General features: G+C 41.3%; 1 protein-coding gene across 1 annotated transcript; it reads right to left on the bottom strand.

Annotated features, from left to right (window-relative positions):
* Positions 1 to 1,461: 1,461 nt before the first annotated feature.
* On the bottom strand, positions 1,462 to 10,299 carry LOC119726887 (E3 ubiquitin-protein ligase TRIM71-like). Its single transcript, XM_038198741.1, has 3 exons — positions 10,115 to 10,299; positions 2,170 to 2,968; positions 1,462 to 1,554 (listed from the first exon to the last, which is right to left on the bottom strand). Exons 1-3 carry the CDS (start codon positions 10,297 to 10,299, stop codon positions 1,462 to 1,464), a joined length of 1,077 nt encoding a protein of 358 aa, XP_038054669.1.
* Between the last annotated feature and the right edge of the window lie 1,971 nt (positions 10,300 to 12,270).

Raw genomic sequence — 12,270 nt, 5'->3', positions numbered from 1 at the left:
TTTTCACCATTTCAGGTTTTCATCTTCACCACTCAACCCTGCTTGCTTTGCTGCACAATTTTTTGCATTCAAATCAACAAGAGCTTGACTTGTTTCATTTGTACAAAAGAAATAGTGAGAATTATGTACAAAAACCAGTGATAAGGCCAAAAAAAAAAGTCTGCGGTTTCTGGTATGGAGCTTGTCCAAAAAGTGGTGCGGCGATGCGGCTTTTTTTTTTTTACCCGACTTTTTTGCTTCGATTTGCTTCAAATGTCGGCTGATGACTGCAAATGGTGCCCGACTAAACTTAGTGCAAATATATGGAAGTCCAGAGAGGCCACATAAAGCTTATTCTGGATCATAACCCCATCTAAAAACACGTTGAAATTGCGCAACAGCAGAATTCCAGTCAAACCAGTGAGTTTGGCGGTTTTGAGACATCATCTTTCATTGAAAAAAAAACTTTTTCATTTTGCCGACGCGCATGGCTACGGCGATGCGCGCGCTTACCAGAAACCGGAGACTTTTTTTTTTTTGGCCTAACGAGTATTTTGAAAAAAATCAAAGAAATCTGCAGTTTTAATAATTTTGAAAGATATACCTGTTTCAAGTAATAAAATCAAAGTTTGGATGTATAATAGCAAAATTTGCCAAGCTTTTAGTTGCATCAAACTAGCCTCAAGTTCCTACCCCTTAGACACAGTGGCACACCCAGGATTTGCCTGTTTGGGGGGGAGCTTACATTTTTTTTTATCAAATGTGTTTGGCCGCAGAACAAAATTGAGGGTTTTTTTGGGGGGGGCTGACAATTTTTACATTTGTGGCGCCAATTGCACCCCTATTATGCTACTCTAAAATAGGCCACACACAGGTCAAACCGTGGGACTAAAAAAAAAATAAGGCCCCCTCCCCCCAACCCCCCAAAAAATGACAACCTCTGGGGGCTCCCGAGGCCTTCCCCATCCCTTGAGTGCACCACTGCTTAGATAGAGTAAGATCAGCATTTTTACTTGTTATAAAAACCTGGGGTGTGAATGGTTATAACAAGATTATGGTTAACAAGATGGTTATAACAAGATTATGTACGTACAAGGATTAGCCCTGTCTTCCAAGATTAGGGCCCACGGGTTTTATCTAACTCGCAACTAGTCACTTCAGTCTATGTTATGATTACAGTCTGTGCTAAATGGTATTATAGCCAAGAAATGCTTTACTAACCAAGTAATTACCACAGAATCCTTCACTCATCAGCAACTATATAAACACACCACTTTTTTAATGAATGCTTATATGCAGGGGAATACCTATACATTTCCCAATTTCAGTTCTGTTTAGTGATGTGAAAGGAGTTTTTCAATATTTTGGATAAACTCCCTGAGAATTTGAGTTTGAACAAAGCATGCATGAGTATCACTATTTCTTGTTACTTTTTCTTAGGAAAGGTTATTTTTCTATTTCCTCTGTGTAATTATTCTGTCCTTACACTCGGTGATAGACCTGTACAGACTCTCCTGCAGCCACTACCAGATCACCACTTGATGTGAATGTGATGCCACGTGGATAACCACATCCCTTGATCACACATCCAATGTACTTGCCATCAGGACTGTAATGCAGAATATCACCTTTTTGATATCTGCCCACAGCAACATAGATGCTGTTATCACTGTCACAGCTCACACCAGTAGGGCAACCCCCCTGCATGTTCCTGGTCATGTCTACTGAGGATAGACTGGCACCATAAAAGCCTACACATACCAATCTTTCCTTAGGCCAATTTGTGTAGATGAGGTGGTGATTATGCATTGTTAGATAATCCTCAATCATTTGAGCAGGCAGTCTCCTGATGAGGGATCCATCTGGGTTGTGTATAGATATCTTATCCTCGTCTCTGTAACCCACTGCTATCAGATTACAGTCATCCACTGCCAGGCATGTTGGTTGGCTGTCTGACCCTCTACCTGGTGTGAACTGATGGAGGAGCTGATGTTGCTTGTTGAAGACCTTGACTAATCGACCATCTAGAGCAAGGAGTTTGCCATCCTTCCTCACTGCAATACACCTTACATCATCAGTGAGGCCATTGATATGTAGCCTTTGTGGGATAGGAAAGGGTTCCTGGTAACTATTGGGAATTGAAGCTGTGAATAGTGCACCACTGTTTCCAGAATAATTTTTAGATAGTACAAGTATTTTATTGTTAAAGAGTGCTGCAACATGTGATATATATGTTTGTGTTACTCCAATGTTCGTGGCTTCACTCTTCAGTTCCCATTTCTCCTTCACACATGATCTTGGAGGTCTTGGCGTTGGCTTTTCTGCAGCCTTTGGTTCTTCCTCCAGAATGAGTCTCCCAAGTGACCTGTCACCTTCTTCAAAATCCATGAAGGTCAACCTGTCGGGAACTTGTTGTGGCTGTTTCCCTGACAATTCACTGAGGTTATGCAAGAGCTTCTGCTGAAGTTCAAGAATCTCATAGCAACTTGCTTGATTCATGAGTTGGTTCACCTCCTCCAGCTTGTGCTCTGTCTGTGTCAACTCTTTCCTGTTGGTTGCTTGAACAGCTTCAAAAGCTTTGAGTTTGTCTTTATAAATCGTGCTGGTCTCTTTCAACAATTTCTGTTCTTCCTTTTTGATCTTTGCAACCTCCTGTTTGAGCTTTGTAATCTCCTGTTGAGCCTTTTTGGAGATTTTCTTTTGAGTGTAGGCAAACATGGTGTCCAGATCCTTGCGAGATTTGGACATCTCTTCTATGGTGGTGCTCAATTCTGTTTTTCTTTTCTCACTTTTTTGGACCATTTCTGTGACCTTCTTCTTACATTTCTCTACTGCCTCAGGTAATCCAGTGAGTGAGTGTTTTTCATGATCAAGTACAGAGCATGTTGTGCATATGACTTGCTCACATGAGTTGCAGTAGACATTGAGATTCTGATCTGGATGCTCGTCACATTTGGGAACTTCTTCTCTAAGTTTACTCTTGTAGACAATCTCTCCTGATCGAAGTTGAGCCAGTGTGTAGATTTTGTGAGATTTCATCATCAAATTCATTCGTCCATGTGCCTTTTGACATTCTTGGCAGAGGAAATGATCACAGTCCATGCATCTTGAAATAGCCTGATTATCCTCATCACAGGCTTGACATTTGATGTCTGACCCTTGACCTTCCAGTAGCTTTTCCTGCATTGTAACTTCCTCCACCATGGCACTGAAGGCAAAGTTATTAGGGAGATCAGCAATCCCAGACCCTTTCAACATGGTTTCACGTCTGCACAAAGGACATGTCAGCTTTGTACCAGTACCACTAGAATCTTGGCTTTGTCTCAGATCGTGGAGGCATTGCAGGCAAAAACTATGCAAACAGTCCAGCAGTTTGGGCTGCCTGAAACGGTTGGTGCAGATGAAGCATTCCAGATGATCCACACTAATCTTCTCCAACACTGATTGAGCTGTATCACTAGATGCCATCTTAACTTCTTGAAAATCAAGTTTTGTGTTGAACCTAAGAATGAATAAAAGTGTCAAAGGTTGACTTTAATATATAAAATGATTATATTAATCATCTCCAACGATGTCAACATGTTTTGTTTCCTCAGTTCATGGGTATCAATTCATCACCGTGTTTACGAAGATCGAGCCAAGACAGTATGTTTTCGAGATAATCACAAAATACAACATATGATTCTATGAAAGCTTAATTTTTATGTGAACTCAGTTTGTAAAACAGTTGTTAATTAGTGAAAATTAATTAGTGAAGATGTGTGGCTCTTTGTGAAAATGAAAGTCTCAGTTAACCCATCTTTATACCTATCAGTGCAATAGGTTTTGTACGCGTTCAAGGGGCCAAAATTTGGCTCTTCATGAAAATGCAAAATGCATTTATTAAGTTCTGCCCCTTGCAACATTAATGTAACTTGGAAATTAATGATGTTTTGCTTATACAAACATGTCACATTGGTTAAGTACAATGTTTTAAAACAAACTAGTGAAAAAAATGAAAATCGAAAAAATTGTAATTTTTGACATCTGTGGCTCTTCATGCAAACGGTGATGAATTGTAATGTGTAATTAATTCAGTTGATTGACATAACTCCAATGTGCAGAGAGGCACTTGCAATTGGACGGCCCCTCTCTTTAAACCCCCCCCCCCCCCCCCCCCCAACAACAAAAATATATTGAGCTACTCTTAGTTACTACTGTATTAGAAAAAAAATGATGTGAAATGCTTTTTGCTTAGGCTTATATTTTATTAATTCAAAGCATTGACATGATGAGCTCCAATGTACAGGGAGGCTTTTGGGCAGTCCCACTCTCTGGAGGGGAAGCTAATTGTAGTTTTTAATCTCCCCCCCCCCCACCCCCAATTTTGTGTTGCATTAAGGGAGCGCGGGCTGACTGAGGTGCATGGCCCGCCCTCCCCCTTTTTTGGTTCCATTGAATACAATATTTTACATTTATATCTAGTCAGCCACAACCAAAATACAATGCATTGAGGAAAATCACGATAAAGCATTTATAGGGGAAGAAACAGATAAGAAAAACACCAAAAAAGCAGTGCTAACGTGACTTTGGCATGATCCCTGGCTGCATGGCATAAACACATTCACGGCTTCTGTCTAGTGCCCCTTGAACAAAGATAATTTCAAACTGGGGAACCGCCAACATAGGGCTGGTCCGGAATAGCTCAATTGAGTGTTATACAAGTAATCTGCAGGTTATAGGTTCAAACCCCACTTTATCAAGTTCTTTGTTCAACTGTTAAACTTTATTGGAGGTTCAAATGTAGGATCAAGGATATGTTTAGTCCTCTCAAGCCAGTAGACTAAACGGGCATTTTTTGTCGAGAGTATTGTATTTGAGCATTGACTACTCCCTCTTGTAAGACCAATGCTGCACATACCGGTACTGGTTATTATTCCAAGATTCTTGACAAATGCCATGTAAGATGGGTACAACCACGGTACAACATCAAGTATCTTACCTGAATTGAAGTCTTTTTGTTAATTTAGAAGAAGATTTGAAACTATCCTTCTGGAAGATGGCGCACAACATAGGCAATTTACAACTTTGATGTGTATACAATACACTGTACATGTTCATGGATGCATATGATTGCACATAGTGCGTAAATTCCCAGGTCTATTTTTAGAAGCTGTTGGAGTCCGTGTATATACAATGTACATGTACTGTACCGGGTACTCTCTGCTCACATCGGATGCAGGTTCCTGTGCATAAATGGCAGTCAGTGTTTCCATGACCCTGGTGCCCCAGCCCACAACAATGGAATCAGACGTCACCAATGCTATTTTGGGACTGAACAGCCCTGGTGATTTTCATATTTCAGCCTGAAAAAAAATGTACAGCATTTTTTTGTTCACTTTTGAATAAAGCTCTGCCCTCAAAACTTGGCTCATTTTGTTGTTAATTATATATATTATATTTTTCAATCATTTGTTGCCCAATGGTGATTCGGGTTCATGAGAGCATGGAAGAATGTATATTTTATTTTTCTATTATGAGAGCTTGAAAAGTAATCCAAAAAAAAACTTTTCCTAGGAGGGTTGCAGATGCAAAATAAAAGGGTGTGGTTTTTTAGGGGATGGGGGTGGGAGTAAGAATACAATACACAAAATTGGGATTTGTCAGGAAAAGAAATCTTTTTTTTTTAATTCCCAGGGCAAGGAGCCTTCAAATATATATTAAGGCTGGTTGGGCTATTTTAATGTGAATATTTCTTTATGTCATCACTTGTCTAGTTCGAGACACTAAAAAATAGACAATATATCTACAAAAAAGGGGAGACTTGACATGAGTACAGTACTTCTTAAGAATTGCAACTTTGTTATCAAATTACTTTCAGCTCATGTCTTAGGGTCTGAAAGTGATCTTGTGAAACTCATCACTAAATTAGTGTTCTTTTTCGAGTTTTACCTTGAAATCAAAGGTTTTACCAAGGAAACAAAACTTTTTTGGGGATTTCTTTTTTTTATTCACTTCTAAATGATACATCAAATGGAGAAAATTGCTCCCCCAACGTTCAGTTTTGAAAAAATTACCCCAGAAATTTTGAATGATTTGCCATCAAACCATGATTAGCTCCTCGTATGTTTAACTGGTTCCTAGCTGTACCTATCGCGATCAATAATGTAAATGCTAGGAAGGAGTCTCCTTGCATTGTGCATTTGTTTGTGCACAAAATTAATCCAAAATAAAAGCCTTTTAAAGAGGGTTGCAGCTGCCCTAAAATAAAAATTTTACATAAAGATTAGAAGTGACGTGTTGAAAATTCATTCAAATATGGTTTCCCTTTACAACAAAAGACAAGCGCCCAATTGACAGAAGGGCAAAAGAAATGAGTAGGTTGGACTACAGAATGATTAAATAATTCTTGATTCCATATTTGATTTAATTAAACTCTTCAAATCCAAAGAGATTAAAATGTCTCCAAGAAAATCCACAATGAAAATCAAGCCTCAGATTAAAACCTGAGTGGAATTTGCCCAGTCAGTGACTATATCGAGCCACTTCCGGTTTTACAATATCTGTTTATAATTTCAGGAAAACATCAATGCAAAGCCAACTATAAAATTACAAGAAGATCCATTTCAACACGGTTGTCATGTAGTGAAATTCACTGCTATAAACAACCATTACAGATGTTACGTTTTAAGGCATAGATTTTTGATTTTCAAGACTCAGTGATAAAAGTCTGCAGTTTCTTGCAAGAACATGAAGAAGTTTTCTTACCGAAGCAGCCATTGTTTTTATTCTCTTTGTTGCGATTGTGATGATAGTTTGTTGTGTCACATTCAGAACAAACAGCCATAAGACATATCAGATTGCAGGTTTTTTGGAAGGGAAATCTGGGGTTAACTCTGTAAAAGTCTCCTGACATCGGACAGAGCATGCTGGCCGTAGCATTGAGTTAATACCTGTCTCTTCAGAACCATCACATACTCACAAAAGAGATTTATTTCACATGGTGCCACCGCAAACTTACCTTGCTGTTATCCTCACCATACAAACTTTTCATGCTTATCTAATGAAAAACAGTTTTGTAAAACGCAATTTGGTTGTGATGTCAGCAATCAGCGAAAAGAAATTTAGACCCGAAGCCAAACCAGATGGGATCAAAGTTTCACTTCTTGAAACTATCAGTGAGACACATGACTTTCTCTCTTGTCTTTATTGGGTTCATAATGTTCAAATATTGGTGACTGGAATTAACTCAAGCTAAATATTTGACTCGACTCGACTCGACTCTACCTTCTTGACCTTAATGATTCCTTACCATGGAAACCCTCCATTTTTTGGAAACAGCTTTGTAAAACAAAATTTGGTTTTGATGTCAGCGATCAGCGAAAACAATTCTAGACCCAGAGCCAAACCAGATGGGATCAAAGTTTCACTTCTTGAAACTGTTATGACACAAATTACTTTCTCTATTGTCTTTATTTGTTATATACATGTAGTGTTCAAATATTCATGACTCAAATTGGCTAAAGCTAAATATTTAACTTGACTCGACTCGATTCGACTCAACTCGACCTTCTTGATCTAATAACTTGACTCAACTAGACTTGAGTCCCCTCTTTAAAATGATTTGACTCGACTCGAGTCACTTCTTCAAATGACTCAACTGGACTCGAGTCGCAAAAAACAGTTACTCATTACAACTCAGCCGAGGAATGACAAGGAGATTCCAATCCAGGAGATAATAAAATGAGTCCTTGGCATTGTCAGCAGCAGCCTTTGTATAATGTTGGCTAAATGTTTAAACATGTGAACACTGCATTAAAAGCTCTGCAAAAAATGCTTACAAAAATAAACATGCATGACCATTATTACAGTATTACATTAGTAAAATGTGACGTTTGATCCTTCCCCCAGGTCAAGCCCATGTCCCCGAAGGCGATGATGATAATTCCAGCTCCTGGGGTTCCGACACCAACATCCCCATCAGAATAAAAGCCTTTTAAAAAAGGTTGCAGCTGCCCTAAAATAGAAATTTCACGTAAAAAATTAGCACAAATTTTATGTGCCGTGTTGAAAATTCATTCAAACGTGGTTTCCCTTTACAACAAAAGACAAGCACCCAATTGACAGAAGGGCAAAAGAAATGAGTAGGTTGGACTGCGGAATGATTAAATAATTCTTGATTCAATATTTGATTTAATTAAACTGTTCAAATCCAAAGAGATTAAAATGTCTCCAAAAAAATCCACAATGAAAATCAAGCCTCAGATTAAAACCTTAGTAGAATTTGCCCAGTCAGTGACTATATAGACCCACTTTCTGTTTCACAATATCTGTTTACAATTTCAGGAAAACATAAAATGCAAAGCCAACTATAAAATTACAAGAAGATCCATTTCAGCATGGTTGTCATGTCGTTGAATTCACTGCTGTAAACAACCATTACAGATGTTGCGTTAACGGCATAGATTTTTGGTTTTCAAGACACATTGATAAAAGTCGGCTTTTGCTTGCAAGAACATGAAGAAGTTTTCTTACCAAAACAGCCATTGTTTTTATAATTTGTTGCGATTGTGATGATACTTTGTTGTGTCACATTCAGAACAAACAGCCATAAGACATATCAGATTGCAGGTTTTTTGGAAGGGAAATCTGGGGTTAACTCTGTAAAAGTCTCCTGACATCGGACAGAGCATGCTGGCCGAAGCGTTGAGTTAATACCCGTTCTCCTCAGAACCATCACATACTCACAAAAGAGATTAATTCCACACGGTGCCACCGCAAACTTACCGGGCTGTTATCCTCAGCATGCAAACTTTTCATTCTTATCTAATGAAATACAGTTTTGTAAAACGCAATTTGGTTGTGATGTCAGCAATCAGCGAAAAGAAATTTAGACCCGAAGCCGAACCATATGGGATCAAAGTTTCACTTCTTGAAACTGTTATGATACAAATTACTTTCTCTCTTGTATTTATTTGTTACATAGTGTTCAAATATTCATGACTCAAATTGACTTGAGCTAAATATTTAACTCAACTCGACTCAATTCGACTCAACTCGACCTTCTTGATCTAATAACTTGACTCAACTAGACTCGAGTCCCTTTTTTAAAATGACTCGCCTCAACCCTCAGGACCTATGACTGGACTCGACTCGAGTCACTTCTTTAAAATGGCTTGACTCGACTCGAGTCACTTCTTCAAATGACTCAACTCGACTCGAGTCGCAAAAAACAGTTACTCATTACAACTCTGCCGAGGAAAGACAAGGAGATTCCAATCCAGGAGATAATAAAATGAGTCATTGGCATTGTCAGCAGCAGCCTTTGTATAATGTTGGCTAAATGTTTAAACATGTGAACACTGCATTAAAAGCTCGCAAAAAATGCTTACAAAAATAAACATGCATGACCATTATTACAGTATTATATTAGTAAAATGTGATGTTTTATCCTTCCCCCCAGGTCAGGCCCATGTCCCTGAAAGCGATGATGATAATTCTAGCTCCTGGGGTTCTGACACCAACACCCCCTCTAGAAGGACCAAGAACGCCTGGTCAGCAACGCCGAGATGTGACACGTGACACTCACCAGACCGGCTAAGGTTGGTGCTTATTGGGTCAGTCACTACTGAACACCATTACCACACTGCAAAAACAGATAGACAAGCAAGACACTGTGGAGGAATTCAAGGTGACTTTGGTGTAAAGGTTTGGCTCAGTGATATTTCAAGAACTCACAACTTTAAAAGCCTCAACAAAATTGCATGAATTTCTGTATTCCATTACAGAAAATACCTCACCTCTGTCTACCTACATTTGCATATCAGCGCGCATGCGCACAAACATTCGCTGAAAAGAATAGCGCCCAAGCCACACCCTCATTGTCCACTGCATGCCCCATGCCCCATGCCCACCAAGGACCCTGTAACGTAATAGCTCGTCCTAGTTTTTCAGCGACGCGTAGTGTAAAGACGTACATTTTTTAGCTGGACTCCGCCAGAACCAAGAAGAAAACTGTCTCAAGCCGTTCTACCGGAAAGTCACCCTCTACTAGTCAATCAAAGCGTGATAATTCCTCTGCTACGACCGGGCCCAATCTCCCGGGTTCGACAGTTGGAATTTCTCCGGGGACCAATACTTCTCCAACGAGAGTTACGGCCACTCCCAGACAAATCCCGCATTCTTACAGCAGCCTACAGGAGCACATGGCTTCGGAACAACAGGTCGACTCGCATGTGCAGGCGGGACGGCGGGGCTTGGCGTTCGAAACCCAGCGGTCCCTCGGTAATCCGACCAGCCCCGCCAGGTGACAGAGGCTTGGGGCACCACCACCACCATCATCTTCATTCAGCCATACTACGGGTTCGTATTCACAGCCTAGTTTTACAAGCGAATCTCGGCGAGATTTTCCTCATCATTCGGAGCCTCACCCGTGGCAATTCGACCACAATACTCGCACTCCGTTTCCACTCAGTGCACCATCCTACGACCCGCGGGTTTATCCCCAGACTTTTCCGATGGGATTTTCACACTATTACCCACCTTATCAGGGTAATTCTTCACATTCTCCGCGAGATCATGGCGTACCTTTCACAGAACAAAGATTCCGTTCTCCGCATTGCTTCGGTGAACACACCAGCCGGGCGGGGAGAGAACGCCGCGATTCACGGCGATGTTCCCGGTCTCGTGCGCGGTCCCGCTCGGACTCCGTCGATCGACATCGGCGCCGACATCGTTCTTCTCGTCATGATCGTGATTACTCACGGTCGGATTCTGGTCATCGAAGCCGACACTCACGTTCTAGATCTCCTTCAAGGTCTTCTTTTTGTTCGGGCAGGACAGTGGATGAAGATAGTCTCTCCAATGCCCAACGGGCTAATCTTACGATGACGGAAGTGGGTAAGATCCTTCAGTTTCCACCCCCTTCCCCAGACGAATCTACTCGTCCTTCATTTCGCAGAGATTCTGGTACACGTAAATTTAAGCCTTCGCAGCCCACTTTTCCTATTGATAGATTGTGTGCTGACACTATGAATGACTCCCTTAGTCAGGTGCATAGCAAACAAACTCTCTCTCGTGGCCAGAGCAGGTTTGCAGGCATGTTCAACCCAATAAACCGGACACTGATAGATTTTTCTCTACTCCTTCCTTGTCTTCTGAGGCCAAAGACTTGCTGAGACGTGAGAATCCGCTATCTCATAAGTTTTTTGATGCTAAGACGAATACACTTAACAAAAGATTTGCCTACTTGGATAGCCATATGCATCAAGGGACCAAAGTGGCCTCTTTCTCCATCCTGTTATCGGATACCCTTGCTCGATGTTATGGAGATCCTTCCTTGTGTGAGCCTTACAAGATATCCGAAATGTTCCATTTTTTGGATGATTGTCTAGGTTTTTGCCTCAAGGAATTTAGTTTAGGTTTCGCTTCGACTTTGTTGCTGCGACGTTCCCTTGTTGTAGACAAGTTGTCTCTCCCTTCACTTGGTGCAAAGGATCGCATGCTAGGCCTTCCCCTGGCTGGGCGTGATCTTTTTGACAACAAGTTCGACGAGACTATGTTACATGAAGCCAAACGCCTTAAAGCTGAAGACAAGTTCGATTTTCGTCGGCGTTCAACCAAACGCCCCTCTACATTTGCCCCCAGTCAGCCCAGCAAGAACTATCAACGCCCGTTTTCTACCGACAAGGGCTCCAACCAGTCGAAGTTTCAGGGGCATCAGGCTTCTTCGTCTTCTTCCAGCTACACCAGGAGACAGCCCCCCAGATATTCGCGTCCCTTCAAGTCCCGGGGGTCGCGAGGTAACAAGGGCCTATGACAACAACACAGTTTTCATCCCTCCAGCTTCGGGTCCAGTAGGTGGTCGTTTTGGGGAGTTCAGTCAGAGATGGTCTCACGTAACCTCAGATACTTGGGTTCTTCAAACGATCTCGACAGGGTACCGTCTGGAATTCACCAGCAACCCTCCTCTACAACCTCCAAGACGACCAACTCCTGTTCCCTCAGATTCTGCACGCCGGGCGGCGTTGGAGAAGGAAATAAGCTCTCTGATAGACAAGAACGCCATCATTCTGCTTCCAACGGGGTCCACTCTTGGCGTCACCTCAACCTTTTTCCTGGCACCGAAGAAGTCGGGCGATTGGCGACCCATCATCAACCTACGACCTCTCAACAGTTACATAAAACCCAAACACTTCCGCATGGAGACTCTTTCCACGGTCCTCCAGTCCCTGAAAAGGAATTGGTGGGCTACTTCCATCGATCTGAAGGATGCCTACCTTCATGTACCTATCCACGCAGATCATCAGAAGT

This window comes from Patiria miniata, unplaced genomic scaffold, assembly GCF_015706575.1.
Source record: "Patiria miniata isolate m_02_andy unplaced genomic scaffold, ASM1570657v1 HiC_scaffold_2, whole genome shotgun sequence".
Lineage (NCBI taxonomy): Eukaryota > Metazoa > Echinodermata > Asteroidea > Valvatida > Asterinidae > Patiria > Patiria miniata.
This window is presented reverse-complemented; position numbering and strand designations above follow the sequence as displayed.

Bases quoted from the DNA above. Each gene is read 5' to 3' on its own strand.
- LOC119726887 (XM_038198741.1), bottom strand. From the start codon at position 10,299: ATGATGGTGGTGGTGGTGCCCCAAGCCTCTGTCACCTGGCGGGGCTGG. The intron at 2,969-10,114 runs GTAACTCTCGTT...ATCAGGAGAGAT, and splicing joins GGATTTGTCTGGGAGTGGCC to TGTCTACAAGAGTAAACTTA. The intron at 1,555-2,169 runs GTACTATCTAAA...TGTGTGATCAAG, and splicing joins TCTTTAACAATAAAATACTT to GGATGTGGTTATCCACGTGG.